Source organism: Ammospiza nelsoni, chromosome 2 (genome assembly GCF_027579445.1).
Source record: "Ammospiza nelsoni isolate bAmmNel1 chromosome 2, bAmmNel1.pri, whole genome shotgun sequence".
Classification (NCBI taxonomy): domain Eukaryota; kingdom Metazoa; phylum Chordata; class Aves; order Passeriformes; family Passerellidae; genus Ammospiza; species Ammospiza nelsoni.
Window position 1 is genome coordinate 452346 of NC_080634.1, and position 22077 is coordinate 474422.

Below are 22077 nucleotides of genomic sequence, written 5' to 3' on the forward strand. Positions count from 1 at the left end.
TGGGGAGGCGCTGAGCTCACCCTTATGGCTTATCCCTCCTTTAAACCTGCCACCTGGCCACCAGGGCTCTTCCTGGCCTGAGCAGCCACTCTGCTGGTGGCACTCCACCTTCTTAAATCCTTCTGGCTGAGCTGTGGTGCCAGCCCTTTCTACTGCAGATAAGGTCAGGGAGAAGAGTTTATTCTCTTCCAGTTTTTCTGTCCTCAAAAATGTGAAAACAGGAAAAGGAGATTCCTGAGCTGAGCAGAAGAAAAGGGAAACCTCATTGTTAGTGAGTGAAGGGTGGATGCTGGTTCTTTGGGAGCTGGAGAGAAAAACCTCCTCTGTACTCATGAATGAAAACTCTGTTGTTTCATCCAGAACAGAACAGATAAAACAATGGGTTCATGGTCCTGGTAAAAGTCCAGTTTTTTCCATTCGAGCTCATCAACAGCCACGAGCTTAAGTGTAAAAAGTGATTTTGAAAAATATTTTGAAAACATTTTTGGAAACATTTTGAAAAATACTTGAGCTCCTGCAGGTTGTGAGTTCTGCAGAAGCACGTGCCATGCTGTGCACACATAAACAGGCCAGAACCTGGGGTCTGTGCCCAAGGACTGACTGAGAGCCTGCAGCTGCACTCTGGGTTTGCCTGGCTCTGCTGGAGAGGCTGTGGAATTTCATATAACCCCAAGTGGTACCAGGCAAGGAGAGCCCAACATAAACCTCTGCAAAGACATGGCAACAATAATTCTAAATAGCTGAAAACCCCAGTGATTTAGACAACTGCTTCAGTGCCCACTTGAAGGCAAGGAGACTGCAAAATATACCTGAAGTTATCCTGCAGGGATTTCCTGAGCAAGGGTGTTTTCCACTGCCAAGACTAGCAATATTGGTATCTTACCCACAAATATCAATTTCCTGCCACTAGAAATCATGTCATTTGCACTGGAATTGGACTAGTCCTCAATTCTGAAGGCAGCAGCTACTGTTGAATACATTTTTGATCAGCTTTTTAAAAATTCAGATCATAGAAAATACTATATACTCAAAGAAGCTCATCTCCCATGGGAAAAAATATTGAGCAGCTTCTGAAAGTAATGAACAGTGTCCCAATTCACTTTTGATTAGCAAAAAAAGATTTCTAATGACACAGACACTGTATGATATTCAAATCCATCTGCTATTAATAATGGACTATTAATCTACAATTGGTAATTGCAATATACAAAAGTAATTAAACTTTTGATATAAAACAGATAATGAAAATTTTAAATTCCATGCATTTTTCCCCCTAATGATTCCCCCTAATTGTTTGGGAGTTCCTGAGTCAGTGCTTTACCAAAGGTAACATCTGCCTGCTCCACTCCATCTCTCTGCTCTGGCTTCCACTTCCCATGGTGAGCTGGCCCTTCAGTTTGCTTGCCCCCTGCTCCTGTCCTACCCCTGATATCTACCTTAGTGCCCTGATCGAAGAAACCCCGTCGTGCTTCTCTGAGGTCGGTGTTTGTGTGTTGGCTGGTGAACCCGCCCATAAATCATCAGCCAGCTGTTTTCTTTGGGACCCACTGCAGCCACAGCGGGAATTCACTGGGAAGAGCTGAGCCCCCGGGCTACTGGAGCTCGTTCTCAATACCACAGCCACAATGAGAACGATTACAAACCACCAGGAGAGGAAACCTCATCAGGATTATCTTAATCGTCCTTCCCCTTTCTCGTGTTTACCAAGTGGATTCCCTTTGAGGCAGGATTTGTCCCTTCACATTCAGCATGGAATACCTGCACAGAGCGCAGCTGATTCTACAATAAAGGCCTCTGCCCAAGTCAGCACATGTATCTTCTGGCCATTATTGCATACACAGGAGGTATTTTTCAATCTTTGAAAGCTTTGGGCCCCGCTCCTTAAGTGTTTTTTGCATATTCCTCCCTAGGATGCCTTCTTCATTTGGATCCTTAGCCCAAGCACGTGGTTTTGCTGCTCAGCTCTTTCTGGTATGACATTATCACTGCTATGTCACTGAAAATAATTTCCGTAACATTTTTCCTTTCTAGTCTGATGTCTGACATCTGCCCTTGCCAAAGTACACTGCTCATTAAAGCACCCTGAAGCTGCAAACACAATGGAGAGCTAAGCTAAAGTAGAAAAGAACAATTTGTTATCAATCCAAGAGCCCCAAAACCTCACATGGATTTATGCAAAGCCTTGTGCAGAGGCATTTTAACCCAAACAAGCAACAAAACACGCAGAAAAACACATTTGCCTGATAAAGATTACTTACTAGGTTTGCATTTAAAGGAGACAAGGAGGAATTTAGTGGTCCCCGGACACAGATCAGGCCCAAAAACCCGACTATTGACAAGGAGCTGGCAGGATCTCAGGTTTTGGCATTCATCCAGTACTTTCTAGAACAATGGGCAAAAAGGATAGTCTTGACAACAAGGTATGAAGCTGTACAGCAATGAAAACACTTAGTTGTACTTTGTGCTACACAGGAGAGAAATCACAGCTTTTAGGCTATAAACATGCAAGAAACATCTGCATCATTGGATCCAGGCCACAGTTGTGCTGGGCTTGGAGTCATGGGAAGTTTATGGGAACCATTCATCACAGCCACGCTCACAGCACATGAGGATGCCACCAACTTGGTGTTTGTCACTTTGCCCTCTGCCCCTGGGGAGGCTGCCAAGGTGCCCTGAGTGCCACCACAGCCTCGGTGGTGCAGAGCCAGAGGACAGGGAGACACACAGCCCCAGCTGTCATACCTGAGGCACTGGTACACTCCTGGGCACATTTATGGGAGTGCAATGTCCAGGGAAAGCAACAAAAAAGGTGTCTTCTTAACCACTTCTTGCTCTGCTTACATGGGCCTGAACATGCTCTGTAAGTACCCTTCACTTGCAAGAGTCTGACTAGTGCCAGGTGCCACTCAAGCTGTAAGCCGTGTGTAGAGCCTCCTGCTTAAGGGACACTTCCTTCTGCCTTGCAGTTTCACGCATTATCAGGTATTCACTCGACTTGGCACCAGCAAATTCCAGAACTGGTGTGATTGGGCAGCACAGATGTGCAAGTCTATCCTCAGCCTCCATGTCTGGTTTTGTGGGGTGTTTTCAGTGCTGTTCTAAGGCCATATCTACTCCAAATTCACTGGCCCAGCAATAGATCCTGGTCCTGACAGTGCAGCCTCCCTGGGAGTGGCAGCAGAGCCAGAGCACAGCAGGTCAGCAGTGTCATATGCAAAGTGTTGTGTGGCAAAAGGACTGAGTGCCTGCACTGCTCACACTGGTGCTCCCACTCCAGCTGTGCTCTTGGAACTGCAGCTGCAGAAAACATGACACCATTGCCAGGGCCAGTCTGTCCAGCTTTTAACAGTCACAAGCCAAATACCTAAAAACACCCAGGTTAAATGCAGCAGTATATTTAGGAATTCTTATTTGCCTCCAAAACTCAGTTAATGGAGGGCTTTTCTGACACTCTTTCTGGATATTCTGTGTGGTTGTACACAGGATTCATGGTGTTTAAAATCCCAGCAGGCTGTGACAAAGGAGGGTGTTTGTTATCTCCAGGTCTCCCCACTCTTGGCAGGAGTAACTGTAATAACCCATTCTGATAGTTTGAGGTAGTCACTCAAAATCTATGGAAATTTTTGCTTCTCATCAGAAGAGGTCTCAGTGATACCAAGAGACCTAATGACAGATTTCCCACTGTGGTGGCACAAGCTGCATTCCTGTTTCCAGGCTGAGAGAGCTGGCAGTGGCTGGGTCTCTGTGTCATCACTGGAAACCTTCCCTCCAAGCAGCAGTGACACACATTGGCAGCACATTGCAGTGACCCTGCAGCTCCCATTGGCAGGGAGAGAGGACATGCATCCAACACTTTTTCAGCATTAAATGCACTCTGAAGAGTTTAAAAGGGGAGGAAAGCACAGCAGACTTAATTCCGTCAGTCAATTTTCCTTTTAGAGAGTTGCAAGTAGAAAAAATAACTCCTTGTTGATTGGGATAGTTCTGGAAGGGACCAGTGAAACAGAGTTACATCTTCAGTAAACAGAGATAGCTGTCCCCTGCTGAGTCACCTTCTGTTTGCACCTGAGCTGAATCATCTCCTGTGCATCTGTTTGTGTTTTCTGCTGCCTAATGTGAGCAGCCCTGTCATGATGCTGTGCAGAGCCACAAAAGCAAACAGTGATACCAAAATAGCAGGGGCAGTCACAGTCTGCAGCCAGACCAGCTCTGCACGAGCCCTCTGGCATACAGAGTGCCTGCGGTGCTTCCCCCAGCTACAGGGCACCGTCAGCTGCTGTGCACACTGCAGGTTCCAGAGGGAAGGGAGGGAGGCATGAGGTCGCTGCTGCTCTTTTCTAAGAAATCACTTTACAAGATGTAACAGAACTGGAACTCCCTGAGATGCAGAGCATTTGTATCTGACACAAATTCATGGCCTTGCCAAAATGCTTTCCTGCCTCTGATCAGCCCCAGTGGCCAAATGATGATGGTAGTTTATAGAACAGTTACCCCATGCTGTGTTTATTATATTCCAGGGGAAAAGCTGTCCATGGAGACCTCACAAAGGCACTCACAAGCCCAAAATAATAGCTGGTGCCACTTTACTGCAGCCAGCAATATAACATTAAGGATGCCTCTGGCCTGCTGGTTTTGATGGAGAGATGTACTTTCACATGGCCCACAGGTCATGTCTGGAATGTCCTCAAAAATTGCAGTACATCATGGGTGAGCCACACTTAGAAAACTGCCCTAACACTGTTTCTACAGAGAGGATTTTACTGCCAAACCTCTTCATAATGCCCTTCAGCTCAGTGGTGGTGGGAACAGACATTCCTGATGTCAAGAAGGAACGTGTGGCCTACAGACAGAAACGGAGCTGCAAACTCCATCAAAACTTCTGTAAAGCATTTACAAGTTTAACACACAGAACATGTTCAATTCCACCGACTACTCATTTTTGCAAGGATTTACTGAATTTGGAACAACACTGGGTATTTTTCACTAAGATGGAGCAAGCCTTTGACAGCAGGGTAAGTCAGACCTTGTTACAAAAGTCTCTGCAGCAGAAAGTAATAATTGATGAAGTATAAATCATTTTAGGTTATACTGAAGCAGGCCCAGCAAACAAGCCACAGGATGTTGCTGATACAAATCAGGCAGACACAGAAACGCAGGTACCTGCAGAAGTTCTTTGGATTTGCTGTTCAGCTGTTGCTGTGCCTTTGCAGTGAGGGAAGACAGGCATGCAGCAAGCCAAATGCCACCCAGCATGTCATCTTATCTTATTAGCTGGATTTGTAACTCTGCTCTGTCCGGGGCTTGTATCCTCCCCTGGGGCCAAGGAGGGCCTGTGTGATGGATTAGGACTGGTCAGCTCAGTCATGGGCAGCCCTTGAATGGAAAGGAGCAGACTGTTTTAGGGAACTTTAGGAATGGGGTTTCCAAAGCCAGGTTCGTCACAATGGAAGGCAATCTCCAAAGCTCTCACAATCCCACGGTAATCCCCTGCTGTCCAGACAAACCCTTCCGGCTGTAACACTTTGGGTGGCGTCATAGCTACAGAGCTGTCTCGTTCCAGGTTGAGAACACTTGCACAGAAACGGCAGGGAAACCATTGTGTACCTTGAGAACGTTTACAACACGCGGTACCTGCAGAGAGGTGGGTGCCACGCAGTCCCTGGGCTCTGCCACGCTGGCTCCAGGCTGCCCAGCCCCGCACGTGCGGGGGTCCTGCCCGTAGAACGCTGACTGCACGCTGATGGTGGAGTGCCGAGGGCAGTGCAGGCTCAGGTGCTGCCCGTCGCAGGCCTGGGCCGTGTGGTTCTGCAGCAGCTTCGTGAGGTAACCTGGAAAACATGGAAAACGTTCAGCCCGTTACCACCAGCACAGGAAATTACAAGCGCCTTAGATAATCACAAAACCACAGCCAGCCTCCGGAAAGGGCACTGCAGTCAAGGTTACAGGTCTGGCCTGCAGCCACCCAGCTCTCTGAATGGGTCACCCTGACGTGCTCCCTGCACTCGGGCTGGGAACACGAGGGCTGGGGCAGGGCATGGGAGCCCTCCCAGCACTGCAGCACTGCAGCAGGATGTGTTGCAGGGACAATCCAGGGCTCAGCCCCGGCTGCTCACGGTCCCAGGGTGTGTCTGCAGCAGCCAGAAGGGCATTGCTGGGTTTTCTGGGCCTGGCTCTTGCATTCCAGCTACCTAAGGTATTATTCCTTATACATCTTGTTAAAAGGATGTGCTGCACTTTTGGGCTCGTGGGCAGCTGTGTTTCACACACTTATATATATATATATATATAAAATGGAGGAAAAAACCCCCTCACATTTTCTTGTGGGAACATTTCTTGTTGTGGCCGAATCAGGAGATTTTTTGTACTGTTAAAACAAAAATTAGTTTTCTTAAAGAAAATATTGAAAAAAAGGTCATTCCTTTTATTTAATTAAAATTTGCCCTTTAAGTAAAATATGCCATTTAATTTTCACACTTCTGCCCTTCATAAACTTTCCCCAAAGACAAGCAATTTTCAGAAAAGTTTTTAAATAGAAACTTTAGTATTCCAAGGAAAAGATAGGAAAATAATGTAATCATAGAATGGCTTGGGTTGGAAAGTTCCTTAAAGATCTCCTAATTCCAACCCCCTGCTCCCTTCCACTAGAACAGATTGCTCAGAGCTCCATCCAGCCTGGCCTTGAACACTTCCAGGGATGGGTCAGACGTGTCAGTTCCCTGGCATCTTTTCCAGCCCCAGCTGTGCATCTGCATAAGGAAAACCAGCTTCCCTGTCAGCTATTGAGTGTGGAGGAGCCTGCTCCACTGTTACCTTTCCTGTTGCCTGTCTAGAGCCCAGGCAGGACAGGAGCCAGGCAGATGCACCTCCAGGGCAGCAGAGCTGTAGCTCAGTTCCCCTCACTGACCTCAGGCTGGGCCCTGGAGCTGGGACAGGACGAATGTCACGCTCTGCATTTGCACTCTGGAGCTCAAGGAGACCGGTCTGGCAGCAATCCCCACAGCTTCTCATGGGTTAAAAACAATAACCAAGTTCACAAGCAGACCCATCCCCTTCATTTTCTGTGTAACTGAGATCACAAATAGCTGGAGTTCCTTGCCAGAGCCCCTCCTCTGTCAGGCTGCTCCCGAGAGGTGCCAGGGAAATGGGCCGGGTGCCCAGGTGCGCCCGGGTGACTCCGCTGTGGCCAGGGCTGCAGAGGGGCTCCTGTGGCACTGCTCTGGCATCACCCCCGTGCCACAGGGGCCACAGGGGCAGGGCATGCAGCCCTGCATGGGCTGTGGGCACCCCACACCCTCACAGGTACCACCCAATAGGTTCAATCATTTCGGTTCTTCGGGTTTTAAGTTACGTGGGGCCAAGAGTGCTGGATACAAAACAGTCCAGTATTCCCTAAAGAATATCAGCTATGCTGTGATTTGGATGAGTTCCCTGGCATCTTAACTGCTACTTTGATCCTGCAAATTCCTAATCCAGCACCTAAGCACCTTTCTCCAACAATTGCAACTATTCAATCCTGTAAGAAAATGTCTCTACAAAAAACTTGCTCTGATTCTGTAGGAGCAATATGGTTCACTTGTAAAAATGACGTTAGATGGGCTGGTGAAAATAAGATACCTTGCTCTCCAGCCTTCCAAGCAGCTTAAACATGACTCTGCTGTCACTAAAATCCTTGTGTATTTGCACACAATGAGGGATAAAAATAGTAATGGAAATTGCTGAAACCTAATGTTCTCTGATAAGAGGAGTGGTGACACAGTATCTGAGTTGCTCATCTCACAAGGCAGCCCAGGTAAAGCTGCATTTTTCATTATTGCACACACAGACACGCGTGGAGCAGTCAGTCCCTGGCAGCTTACAGCCCGTGCTGAGGGAGAACTCCCACCCCAAAGTCACAATTTCCTCCCACCCTCCTCTGAAAAACCCCAGGCTCTTTCCTGTCCCCTCTCCTCATGGTGGGCACTGCCTGCCCTGCACCCATCATTTTCCTCAGCAGCTGCTGCTTCTCCTCCTTCCCTGGGCAGTGTGGGCTGCAGTCCCCTGGCAGAAGCTTCACCCTCCTGAGACCATGTGCATCTCCATATTGTTACTGGCTTCTGCTCAGAAACAGATTTTCCCACAAGGAGCAAATTCAGCCAAACAACAAAGTAAAGCTGGGGGGCAATCGGGTCTGATCTGACACCAGTAGTAACAGCCATGGTGATCAGAGTGAGGGCATTGGGAGGGCTGAACTCCTCCTCCTGGGGCAGCTCCCTGTTCTGTCCTACTGTGTTTACTCCATCAGTATCAGTTAGCTGGGAATTTGGGGAAAGCTTTCTTTTACTGGCTAAATGGGAGCTGGACTACAGCAGCCCTGCAGTCCTGGTCCCCTGCAGGCCAGAGAGGCCTTCCCCAGCCCCTGGATGGCCAGGGAGATTCCCTTTCCCCAAGAGCAGGGCACAGGGAGGGCTGGAGCACAGCCAGCATGCATGCAGTGAGGCCATGGCTCTGTGTTCACTTGGGCTGGGCAATCAGAACACTCGTGACTTTTGGGGTGTCTTACCCTGAGCAAAGAGAATCGTAACCAGACCCTATAAAAAACCTCAGGTTACTTAATGTTTTAAACCTAATATTGTTTTTTATTTCCTTGTTTTCTGGGTTAGGTAGTGGAGGGGGAGATGGTGTTCAGCTGTACCAGTTACTTTTCCAAGTATCATTCTGTAATGAGGAGGGGTTTAAATTTCCTCTTTTTCCAGAAATAATAGATGTCACTCTTTAAAACAATATGAAACTCTACCAAAAAAGCTAACTGCCATGAGAATTGTCTAAATTAGGAAGCCTGGCACTACTGCAGTGTCCCAGTAACATCTCTACACCCTGTGTGAAAGCCCCACCAGGCACTTTCCCATTTATCCAGGACACACACTCATGGCAATGCACGGAGTGCCCTGCATCTGGAATCATGCACGAGACATTAGAGGCTGGCTCAGAAGTTAAGCCCAAAGCACACAGGCACAAAAAGATCCCATTATTGGGAGGCCAGAAGGTATCATCACACCCAACTGTCTGTCTAACCCAGACCACTCACTCATTGTAATCTTTTACTGAGACTCAAACACCAGCACAGAATCCAGGCGTAATCCTTTCTTCCAGAATTAGCCAAATTAGTCACAGCATCCACTGGCTTGACAAAGAACTTCAACTAAAAAAACATAGCACCAGAGAACCACACAAAACACTGAGGCTGAGCAGCTGGACAAAGCCCTACTGATCACTTTTCACTGAAAAGGACAACTGATAAATGATTTTTAAAATGACTGACAAAAAAACCCCCAAACTGGCATAGGAGAATAAATAGATATTTCTTTATATGAGAAAGAATTCTTAAGGGGTTATAGCTGGCAGAATCACTTTGAATAGTGACAATAAGAGTAGCAGTGGACCTGAAGGTATGGAAATCCAATTTTTTTTTTTTTTTTCTGCTGAAAAGCACTGAGAATCTGGGAATTTTGAAAGTTCTCTGTGTGTTTGAGCTCCCCAGATGCAGGGATCAGGGAGAAGAGTGTTCCAGGCTGTGAGCCCAGTGCCCAGCCACACTAAAAGCAATCACAGCCTTGGCTCAGGTGATGTCTTTTGGGTAGGACAGCAACTTTGCAGTGCAGTCTTTTTAGAGGCTGAGGCTGAGCAGTCCACAGGCTGTGGAGGTCCTCAGAACTGGGCCTTCACACACAGATTTAGTAACACAGTTCCTGTGTATTGTTCAATTTAGTTTCATTAGCACAGAAATTTGCCAGCTCATTTTAAAGACATACCCATCTATTTTAGAGCAAAATGGATAGAAATAGCACACCTGTTGTTGTGGGAGTCCCAGAAGGATAATCCATCCGGTAAATCTCCATCAGCTCCCACAGCTCTCTGTGAAGAACTGTGCCAACTCTCATTAAAAATACACAAGGCAGCTGGGTGCATCTGAAGGAAGATATTTCACGCAGTGATAGCAGAATAGTTGATAACCTCTACTACAAACACCATTGGAAGCACGGCTCTGATATTGACTGGTGTTTGGTGCTGCAGCAATTCTCCAGCAGTGTTTTCTCTGTTGGCTTGTGAAGGAAGCACTGAGGAGAAATGAACTCCTGAGTTTCAGCCCGAATCCCACTGCCACACCCTCTGCTGCTCTTGGGGCAGCTCTGCCACAGGTCCTGCTGTGCCAGGGCTCTCTGTGCACAGGGCTCTCTGGGCATTCCTGTCACCTGCCTGTGCCACAGGTCCTGCTGTGCCAGGGCTCTCTGTGCACAGGGCTCTCTGGGCATTCCTGTCACCTGCCTGTGCCACAGGTCCTGCTGTGCCAGGGCTCTCTGTGCACAGGGCTCTCTGGGCATTCCTGTCACCTGCCTGTGCCACAGGTCCTGCTGTGCCAGGGCTCTCTGTGCACAGGGCTCTCTGGGCATTCCTGTCACCTGCTGTTTGCAAATTGGCTGCAATGTTTCTAAAAGTCATGACACTATGTTTCTTGCTTCATCGTTTTACTCAACCCTTGCTCTCTTTGCTACCACCCTACCAACTTCAAACCCTACCAACTTTCACTTGTATTGCAGAGATAGCATGAAAAGTTGTTTTTCTATGCAAGGAAAATGTTTTCCATATAATCACTCTGGTTTTTTGTATTATCTAAATCTTTTTTTTAAAGCAGTGATAGATGTTTCCCTGGAAAAACTAGGCATAATCTAGTTTCAGTAATAAGACAGTGACCACAAACCCCATTCCATTTCCAAATGCCTACTTTGGCTTCAGAGCACTCAAAGTTGCTGCTTTTCTTAGAATTGGTCCTTGAGACTTTTCAGGTGCCCATTTCTAAGGAGAGGAATCTTATGAGATCCTGACCTCTGTCCATCTGCCACTCCTTTACTCAGCTCAACATTTTTTAAACTTAATGGCCAGTTTCAAACTGAGGGGTGCAGGGCTCAAAGAAACAAAGCTCCTACAAGTTTCATGGCAATTGAAGCCTGAGCTGCCCCTTTCAATTCAGTCTCAATGCCGAATGCTGCAAGAGGACTGGCAGCAGGAGTGGCAGGATGGTTATCCTGGAGAGCCAGCAGCCTGATGCCAGGGGAGCATTTGTTCCCACTGGCCTGACTGACAGATGAAGTCTGCAAGAAGAAAATGCTGAAGTTAGTGGTGAGGATGCCTTTGGGTAATCAAAGCAGTGGTCAAGACACCAGTCACATTTTCCATGAACTGTTCTATCCACATGAATGCTTTCCTAAGGAGATTCTCTTCCTTTTCCCCCTTGTGGATCATAACATGAATCATAACCTGAATTACTGAACCTAATTCCCACTGTGTGTTAAATCTGAGGGTCAAATTAAGCAAGAGCTTGATTCTGCTTTGGCCAGAGAAAGGGCCAGGTAGCCATCAGATAATTCAGTGCAAAGCCTCATCCACACTCCAGTTTAAACAGGGTTTATTCAGAGAGCAGCAGCACACAAGAAGCCAACTGTGAGCTCTTCCTGGAAAAACAAAGCCAAACCATCATGAGTAAACAACAGACCTGTAAATTTTGGTCCCAGTTTCTCCAGGAACCACCAAGCCTCTGCCTCTGCATGACTCAGCTCAGCCTTGCAGTTCTGTGAGTTACAGTTCTGCAGAGCGGGGAAGCACATGAACCTGCACTTGCACAACAATGCTGCACTTACACACCAACCCTGCACTTACGCGCCTCATCAACCTGGACTTGAACTGGAGAGATCCCTATGCACTTGTGCTTTCTCACTTGCTTTCTGCTTTTATTTCCTTCTTGTGTCAGGAAGAAGAGGCAAGCTGTTCCTGGTCCCCAAACCCCTGGGTCTGCAGTAAACTCCACCCAACATCCAGTTATATTTCTCTCAGCTACTCCGTGAAGCCAGAAGGGCAAACACGTGTCTTGGACCCAACGTGGAACTAGTGCAGTAGAAAAGGAAGATTTTCTCCATCCCATCTAAAGCAGCTGACAAGAGCCATGGGTTAGGGGAGACTTTAAAGCTCTTTTCTGCCCTTGCCAAAATCCTCCTTTGATCTGGACACAGAGTAGCCTCTTCCAGTGCCTTTAACAAGAAGTAACAAGAGAAAGGCTCTGTGGGCAGCAACTGTTTCTGAGACAGAATGAGAGACTCTTTATGCCCAAAGAGAAAAAACTTTGAATATTCCCAAAGCCTGCAAGCTGGAGAACCTCAGGGGCTGGAGGAAAATGTTTGTCTGAAAACTCAGATGTATGATCATGGACCTTCATGTTCCCCAGGAGAGCCAGGGGGCTGTTCATTGCCACCTCAGAAAACAAAACACAGGTTTTCTCTTGGAAACACAACTTTGACTCAAGCTGTGCATTTTTTTGTATCCCCATTTATATTTGATATTCAGAAAAAATCAGAAAATCTGAAAAGATCAGAAAAAATCAGAAATCTGGCAGCTCACAGATCTGCAGTGCTATGATGGTTTATAGTACAGCAAGTCCAAGCTAGAAAAGCAAAAATACACTCCCCACTTCACTCTCAGCACTTGATGATTTTCTTTACACCAACATTTCTTTGTCTTCTACTCAGTTCTAGCCCAAAGAAATGAAGTTTAAAAACTACAAAACTATTCTGAAAGAATAATTCTTGTCTTCCCATCCAAGATTAAATACAATGAAGAAAAACAAACAGATATTTGTGGCTTTGAGACCCTCATCCAAAGCCCAGTGAAATCCTTGGGAGTTGTTCCAGTGACCATAGGCTTTCAATTAGGTCTTATATAGTGAGTGATGTTTTAAAATTAATTCTAAATTAAGAGCCAAACCTCACTGGTATTTAATTTGTTGCCAGAAGGCACACAATAGACCTTTGAAGCAAAACTCTTAAAATGCCTAGAAATTCAGATGAAATGACTCACCAATGCTGAACAAATAAGGCATGACCACGCCTCCTTCTGCTCCTCAGCTCCCTTAAGACACTATTTTCTCTGTGTTGGGTAATATATCAAAATATTTCTGTTTCAGTTGTACATTATGGCTGGCAGATGACAGAATTGTGCTAAGTGTTGACTGGTCAGACAGTGCCCTGTGTGTCTGGGGACACGTCCAACAAGAGCGGAGTATTTGTCTGGAACAGTCTGTAGTGCCTTTCCCCAGTAAAGGTGAGACTGGGAGCTCTGCCTCACTGCGAAGGATTCAGCAGCAGATGGAACAGGAAGGCACAGGGAAGCCAATCCCTGCTATTTATTTGGAATAAAAATAGCATATGGGGTGTCAGGTGCCAGCAGTGTGCCAGGGGAACAGAGAGAGTTCTGCCCCAAATTGTGAGAATCTGAGAGACTCAAACGTGTTGGACTCTGAGCAGCGGAGCTCAGGAACTCGAGTTCTGTGTCTGTGTCTGAATTCCCCAACATCTCTAGGGGCAAGGGCATCACACCATCCCTTAATTCATCAGTGGACTTAACAAAAAATATTACACACCTGAAATGTGCTTTCATAAGTTACACTTCCTCAGAAAGGCAAAAAGAACTGCAGGAAAAAGCCTGAAACAAAACCTTGGGTCTCAGCACCATGATCTAAACTAAAATCTCTGCTCTGACACACACTTCTTTATTCCACAGAACAAATCCCAGACCAGAGCCCACTTCACTCAGGGAAACTTTAAACCAGACTTTGAGGTTTAACTCACACATAGCTGAAATGAAACACATTTCTAACATGAAATGCTTTTCTTCAATGAAGCAATGAACACTTGACTTTGACAAGGCAGTGCTGAGAAGATGCATTGTTGCATCACTCCTTGCAGCACTTCTTTAAACATCCTGCTGGAAGGACATGCTACAATTGCCACGGTGAGTCAACAGAACTGACTCAAGAAAATTTGTACAGGACTTCATCTGACCAACACAAAGCCAACAGAAAAACCTCTGCATCGTTGTGGTTGGTAGTGATTGATCCTGCCACATTACTACAAACAAAGCATTTGTTTGCTTTCCTTTTAGCTGGGAGAATCTGGGATGGGTGAATGCCACAGAACTTAATGGAAACTTTTAATGCAGAGAAGTCACAGGAGCAGATTACATTTCTTGGGTGAACTGGTTTGTTTTTTCATTAGATCCACTTGTTCCTGTGGTTGGGTCAGGAGACCAAGTCTGTGGAGCTAAAGCGAAGCTCAGTGCTGTCTGAACTGTTTTGCAGGAAAAGACAGAAAACCTGACACCAGTGGACAGAGATTAAAAGGTTCTACCCCTGAGAAGTGGCTGCTTTCTGTTAACTCCAGAAAGTCACTCCTCACCCCAGTTATGCAATCACAATTACTTCATTTTTGATCTTCAGTTACAGGCACATTGCTTGAGAGCTGCCCAGAAAACCTGGCTGGGACTCAGGTAAGGAAAGGGAGACTGAGTGGAGAGCGAGCCAAGGAGGCGAGGCCAGCCCGAGCTCAGAGCAGCAGGAGAACAGCAAAGGGAGGAAGGAGCACAAAAAGGGGTGAATGGATGTTCCTCGCTGTTCCCAGAGAGAAGGAGTTTGTTCCCAGATGGAGAAGGGGTCAGTTTGCTTTGTCAGCAGACAGGGAAAAGGTGGGAGGAGGAGTGGGGATAGGATGGAGAGCTGGGGCCTTTTGCCACTCCAGCATGGAGAGCAGGGGCATGAGGAAGATGAGGAGCAGGGACCCCTGCCCTTGGGAAGGTCCCACAGACAGGGAAGGGGTGGGGATAGGATGGAGAGCTGGGGCCTTTTGCCACTCCAGCATGGAGAGCAGGGCATGAGGAAGATGAGGAGCCGGGATCCCTGCTCTTGGAAGGTCCCACAGAGTGCCACCATCCCAGCCAAGCCAGCGCTCTCTCAGAAGCTGGGACACCCACAGTGTGAAACACTGGGAAGAGTCTGCTGGGTTTGCGGACTCTTGTTTGGCCTGCTTTGGGAACCAGCCCTTGAACACAGAGGAGCTGTGAGGAAAGGACTGTCCTGATGTCCTGAAAAGTGGCTGTCCTGATGTCCTGAAGCCCTGATGTCCTGAAAAATGGCTCCTGTGGTACTGTCCTGAGAGCCCAGGGTGCTCAGAGACTGGAGAACCAGCAAAATTCACAGCAGCCCCCTGCAATGGGACCTGATCCAAACTGTGAAAGATACCAGTGATCACTGAGAAAATAAAGAAGAATTTTAGTTAACAAGGTGTGCTTTGAAGAACAGGCATGAGGGGAAGAAAATTCTGTATTTGTAGGACCACTGTCATATTCATGAAGGTCTAAGGACAGAACTGTGGATTGAATCTCTCTTCTTTCAGTTTAAATATGGGCATGAATACCTGGATTCCACTTTGAAAAATTAATCACACTGAGGACTGCAGGCCTCAGAGCACTTCTCCACTTTCAGTAACTAATGGAACTAATAAATATAGATTTGTGGAATCATTAAGGTTGGAAAAGACCTGCAAGATCATCGAGTCCAACATCTAAATTTCTTGTTTATTGCTTCAAGCTGCCAGAAAAACATTGATTATGCAGATCTTTATTGTGTCAACATAAGAGAAACTATTGTGTCAAAATAAGAGAAACTCTTATTTCCATTAAGAGAAACAATTGAGTTGTTCTCACAGAGTTGAATTTTGAGCTGCTGCTGGTGTCTTATTTCAGAACATTTTTCTCCCCTAGAAAATACCAATCCACAAAATGTTATTGCACAGTGAAGAAATGTCTCACTTAAAAAAACCTAAGCAACCAAACAAAAAAGCCAACGAAATAGACAGATTTTTTTTCTCATAGTTAAAAGCTAGACAGATGAGAGCAAGGACTTGCAGCTGTCAGTAGTAGAAAAAATACAGACCCCAAATCCCAAGTTATAAATATTAGTAATAACCCTTCCCTATACACTGCTCCCTGCTCCCCTTTCCAGAGCATCCCACAGATCCCAGAGGGAGCATCCCCGGGTTGTTACAGACACACGGCGAGGGCTGGTGATGGACAAAGGGCTCCGGGCAGGGTGGAACCGCTGGCACAACTGAGACCTGCATTAGGGGAGGAACAGAAATGACACGGGCAGGTGCTGGAGGCTGGCAGCGGGGCAGGAAGGAATTCTGGAAGCTCTCAGAATGGCGAGCAGAGGAGGAGAGAGGAAAAGAGTTTGGGCTCTGGGGGTAGAGGCCTCATTGCGCTTTCAGCTGCAAGGCGCTTGGAACAGGCCAGGTTTGTGGCAGAGTCCAGGAGAATCCAGTTGCTGCTCCTGCCGAGGGAGGGAGCAAAGAAGGGAAATCAGCAACTCCACAGACTCCTCTGCAAGCTGCTGTTCTGGAGCTCGTACTCCTTTAACAGCATCAAACGGCCTGAGGATGGCACTGCAGGGTGTCCCCTCACCTCTGCCAGCTCCTGGGACACAGCACCAGCTTTGGGAGCCGCTAAAAACTTCTCCCTATGCTCTGCATACTGTTTTTTAAAGGTTACAGTAGTATTTTGGTCTTTTCTGTCATTCTAGATTAGATCTCCATGTTATAATTAAAACGTGAGCAGAATTTGTTCAGACCTGGGAGCTTCCCAGGCTGGTAGGAATTCTGGAGTCTGCTTTCCTTTTCTACATTTTATTTACTGAAACGTCTGCATGTCATGTTTAATACTGATCTCTGGGGTGAGACAGCTTTTTTCTCTGGTCATTCTACCTATTTGGAAAACTCAGTGCACAATGAGTACTTCTGAATTTAATCTTGGATAACCTTATCTAAATAACATAATTTTAAAAATGAACAGACTTTTTTGAGAGGAACTTTCCTACATAAAGGGATATTTTTTAACTCAGTGGCTAGTTGAAAAGGAAAATGTGAACATTGGTTTTATGTTATTGTGGAGAACCACCATGTGATTCCAAAACTAACATCCCAAACCAGCAGTTAAGCAAAAAAAAAAAAAAAAAAAAACCACCACCAAAGGATGAGACAGCAAGCATTTAAGAGCCTTTTATATGTGAAAGGAATTTAATATGAGAAATGTAGCTTATCCAAGTACATAATTCTGGTCTTTATATTTCATGGCTGCTTGCTTAGAAATTGTCAGGCTCGTGGAGCTGGACATAATTTTAAAAATTACAAACTGTATTTTTCTGTATTTTGCTGAGGAAATAGTTTCTGCAGAACCATGACCAGCATATTGAACTGTATCAACACGAACTATATTAAAATGCATAACAGCACATATTGGCTATTAATTATATATTAACTTTGTTCCAGTGCACTCGACTGGCTTTTGGGAAGTTCTGCTCTGTTCAATACGGGAAAGGTTTGCCTTCTGCCCTAGAGGCAGTTCCTTAAGCTTCCAGCTGCCAGGAATATGCTGCGCTCGCTGTGACACACAGAGAGGAGAGAAACAACCCCTCTAAATGACTTAATAACAGCAGTGGGATGTCCGGGAGCACCAGAAAAGTTACAAGAGTGAAAGTTACAAAGAAAAGTTACAAAGAATAGAGGCTGCTTCCTCATCTTGATGGAAACAAGGATATTTCCCCAGTTCCCGCGGTGATGCAGCACCTTCGCAGAGATCTGTGATTCCTGGGCGGCAGCGGGTGCCTCTGCTTCCCGGGAAGGGACTCCCCTCATCCACCCCTCTCATGCTCCGAGCTTCCCTCCCAGCAGAGAGGAGGGCAGCACTTGTTCGCTCCCTCAGGGCCCGACTCCAAGTCTCCAGGAGAAAGTGGGAACCTTTCCAGGGATTTCCACGCACTTTTGGTCAGGCCCCGGCCGCTCCACGCCCAGCGTTCCCACCGCGCAACGACAGCTCCGCTCCCCGTGTCCCTGCCCAGCCGGCCCCTCGGGCAGCCCTTAACCCTCTCCTCCTCCCGCCTCCTTTCGGCACGTCGGCCCCGCGCTGCCCGGGGTGCAGGCCCGGCCCCGGCCCCGCGAAGGGAGCACGGAGCGCTCCGGGAATCCGCGGCTCCGGGCGCGCTCCGGCCGGGAGCCCGCGGCGCTGCGCTGGACGCGCCGGTCCCCTCAGGGCACTGCGGGGTCTGACAGCCCCGCCGGACCCTGCCCGCGGCGTGCCCGCCCCCGGAGCCCCCCGGAGCCCCCGGAGCCGGGAGCCGCCGCTCGGTGCCCGCCCGTACCTGAGAAGTCGGCGAGAGCCGCGACCTCGGCGCCGCACAGCAGGAGCACGCAGGACAGGAGGCGGAGGAGCCGCCCGGGCTCTACCTGAGCGCGGCGTGGGTGCAGCCCCGCATGCCCGTCCCTCATGGTGCGGGACGGCGCGGCTCGGGCCGGGGGGCAGCCCCGCCGCCTCACATGGTGCAGCCGGGCCCGGCTGCCGGCGCGGCCCCCCCGGCGCCCTCGGGGCTGCCCCTGCCCCGCGTGGGAGGAGGAGGAGGGCGAGGGCGGAGCGGCCCTGCCAGCGGCCGCGGCGGGAGCGGGTCCGGCGGCCGCGGGCACTCGGGGCGCGGGGGCGGCGGGGAAGGCACGGGAAGGGACGGGAGGGACGGGAGGGACGCGGGCTCCCGGCGGCGCCGCGCCGGGCACTGCCCTCGGCGCACATCGCGCGGCCGGGCTGACTCAGAGCCGGCTGCACCTCGCCCGCCCTCCCCGGCTCTCCCCACCCCTCTCCGAGCCGTTCGCGCCTCCCTCCCGGACAAGAGGCTCGATTTCACCGTCTCCCCCCTCATTATTGCTTGGCAATGGTGGCAGGACGGTCACGGACTTGCACACACACCGCGACCACATTTCCCCGCTTGTGTTTTTCCCGAGACAGGTGCAAGGTGCTCCCCATCACTCCCTGTTCCCGCAGCCCAGCTTCCCTGCGTTCCCTACTCCAGGCGCCCTCGGCTCTCGTGCCAGACCCTGCCAGGGCTGCTCCAGCCCCGTTCCTGCCCTCACACCTCGGCTCCCGTTCCAGACCCCTCCAAGGCTGCTGCTCCAGCCCCGCTCCTGCCCTTCCAGCTCGGCTCACGGGTCTCTGAGGGAAGCCAGCTGGGACCTGCGCCTGGCAGCATCTCCGGATGAGGGATTGCAGCGGGCAAACAGCACTGACTCTTCCTTGCTGCAAAAGGAACTCGCACTGACACCACCCGACCGCAGTCCCGGACTCTAGTTCAGCGTGCCTGGAGTGTGTAGGCTTGGCTTAAAGCCTTCACTGCAAAGTGAGGAAACATCTTGAAGTCACTTTGAGAGAGTTCAAGTCGTTCCCTGAAATCTTTTGTGATACAGAAAAGTGAACCAGTGAGAAGTTCAAACAAACTGTCATTGCTACCTGCTAAACTACCTTCCAATATAATTTGGTGCTTCGTTTAAGGGATGAGGCACCCAAGGGAATAAATCAGGACAGCTTCCAGTTCCTGTAAGAGCTGTCCTCATGTAAGAGAGCTTAGAACCAACACTGGAAATGGGGCACAAAAGGATCTTTTTTCCTGGGGCTGTGGGTAAACATGAATATCCATGCATGATCACACTGATCTCCTGAAAAAAACACCCCGAGTGAGTCAGTGAAAGATGATGGAACCAAACGAATTGTGTTAAATCTATTCCTCTCCTCCTGTTCCAACTGAAGTTGGAATGCATCCAGATTTGAATTTCCAAAGTTTGGCACTTCTTTTCAGAGGTTACACTGAACTTTGAACAACTTGGTCTTCATGTTTGAATCTGAATCCACTTTTGTTACTCTTCACACACAGAAAAACAACAGGGTAACACATATATTAGCCTATGCTTCCTTAGTCTTGGGCAGATAAGAACAAAACAGGTTTCACATGAACCTGTCCGAGGTCAGGGACACTCCATCAAGTGTTACTGGACTCAGATAAAGGGGATCAAAGATGCCGAAATAACAGTATAAAATCACTCTGAAACATCTGCAGCTCAAACACAGATGGGGAGAGGGAACAGCAGCTCTGCAGGTGAAGCCCTTGCTGCTGGCTGCTTCAGATAAGGACAGTGTTTGCCCTGAACTCAGCCAGTTACCCGCTGCCTTCCAGCAGGGAACTGGAAGGAGACTTGTGGGAGTCTCCCCTACTCCCCTCCTTTGTCCCCCTGACCTTGTACCTGATCATTCAATCTGACCCTCCCTGCACTTGCTGTCTCAGGTCGGTCCCACGAAAGGCAGAAATGAATGCTGGGGAGCAAGCAGCACAGATTTTCACAGAGAAGCATTTGGAGGCCACACTTGGATCCTCTAGAAAGGTGTTCAGGTAATTAGGGTGAACTTACCTGTCCATCCCAACTTCCTAGCTGCTGTGACCTCGTATCTGCCATAACCTCAGGTGGGTGCAGTCAGCCCATCTGTGACTTCAGGATGCCAAAGCTCCACTCCCTGTACAGCCAACAGAGAGATATCTCATGTTCAGACCACCTGTTCCAGCTCTAGCAGGAGGTGTTTCACCTCCTTCTCTCACATCTGCTCATTGCTCCCTGGAACAGATGTCAACAATGACCACTCAGTGTGCTGTGAGTGACTGAGCAGACTACAGATCTGTGACAAGTACACAATCACTGCAGAAGAATATACACAGCATCAAAAATAACTGGGAAGTATCCCATGCCTGTGCTTGAAAGGCTTTGAATCAGAAGGTCTAATGAGCACTCGTGAACTTTCTGTTCCCAGTGAGACAACACAGCTTTTCCTAGCCTGGTGGTGCTGTAAGCAAAAGACCATGATCCCCAAGTGCAGGAATGAGCCTGGGATGCTTTTGGCACTCTGCAGGTGCAACCCAAAGGCAGAGGCAGTTTCCAAGAGGAATGACTGAACTGGGAGAGGTTCGAAACACAGCCAGCCTCCAGGGAGGTGAAGCACTGAGGGCTGAGTGACTGCACACGAGGCAGCTGGCTGCTCCTGCTTGCAGACATCTGCCTTCGAGGGAAGCCTTCCTGTGGAGGAGGAAAACTTATGGACACTGTGGCTGACAGGAACTGAATGGCATCTATATTTTTTTACACACATACATGTATGTATGTATGTATGTGTGTATGTGTGTGTGTGTATGTATGTATATAGTGGGTTTTTTTCTTTTCCCTCTGAATGGGGGCTACTTTGCTATTCAAAACAAACCTAAAACCAAGTAACCTAAAATATGAAAAGTAGTCTTGCAAATCTCTGCTTTTCCCTTTACCCTGTGATGGGTAGTGCTTAAATAGTAAACTTGGAGACAGGAGTGTAGAACACAAAGGCAGGAAGGGAGACAGTGTTCATCATGATGTGCAGAATGCAGCTCCCAGAAGCTGGCAATACTCAGCTGCTGCAAGACAATATAACTAATCCAGACATGTTCAGCATGTTGAATTACAGAATCTTATCCTTTCCTCACAAGCGATAGGAATTAGATTCCTTTTTATTCCCCCAAAGGAAAAAAAATCACACAAAACTCCAGGAGTTAGAACCCAGGAGAGATATCACATCTGCTTCAGAGAGTTTCTCTCTTTTGGACTTGGGGAGAAAAGAAATCATTTCACAGTGCCAGAAATGCAGGATTTGTGTTGTTACATGCAAGCTTGGCAAAAGCAAAGCCAAAATCTGAGCACTTAACTTATTTTTCTCCACATTAATAATTTTCCCCTGAACTTCACTCCAACTGCCAATTCAAAGCTCATATCATGACTTAGTGTATGGGAATTCCAATAAAATTAGTGTGTCAGTTAAGAAGTAAACAATGTGAAATAAAAGAAAGTGAATGTTAAAAAAATAATGTGAAAAAAGAAGAGACAGTTGAGTTAGATGGCCTAAATTTTTCTATTAGTGAAAAAAATCACTAGATTGATTGTACAATAACAAAAACTGTCAGAAAAAAATCTCAAGAGTTTCTCACAAACACACACACACATGTCTGTGTGTACACTTCTCACCACTACACCCCTTACTGCTTTTTCTTCCTGCTTTCTCCCCTGTAAATTTTTAAGAGCTGACATTTGTCATTTTAATTTTATTTTCCCAGAATAAAGTTTCCAGGAATTTTCCTAATGTTCTTTTTGGCTTTTCAGGATTAAAACAAAACAAAGCAAAAAATTAAGAACAAAACCCCAGGCTTTTCCCACATTTTTAAACATTTTATATTCCTGCATTCTGCCCCAGACAGAATGTACAGGACAGTTCAAACAAGTGGGTTGCTATCCTCCGTCTGTTTCTATGGAAATGAGTGTCAGAGCACTTAAAACAAAG

At 47.7% G+C, this 22077-nt stretch overlaps 1 protein-coding gene across 2 annotated transcripts in view; it reads right to left on the bottom strand.

Annotated features, from left to right (window-relative positions):
- EVA1C (eva-1 homolog C) overlaps positions 1-18279 on the bottom strand; it is a 32927-nt gene extending 14648 nt beyond the window's left edge. For both annotated transcript variants that reach the window (XM_059466175.1, XM_059466176.1), the window contains exons 1-3: positions 18050-18279; positions 5632-5828; positions 2259-2382 (exon numbers count right to left, since the gene is read on the bottom strand). In XM_059466175.1, coding sequence (XP_059322158.1) covers positions 2259-2382; positions 5632-5828; positions 18050-18176 — 448 coding nt within the window. In that variant the 5' untranslated portion in view covers positions 18177-18279. The remainder of the gene's footprint in view (positions 1-2258; positions 2383-5631; positions 5829-18049) is intronic.
- Positions 18280-22077: the final 3798 nt, after the last annotated feature.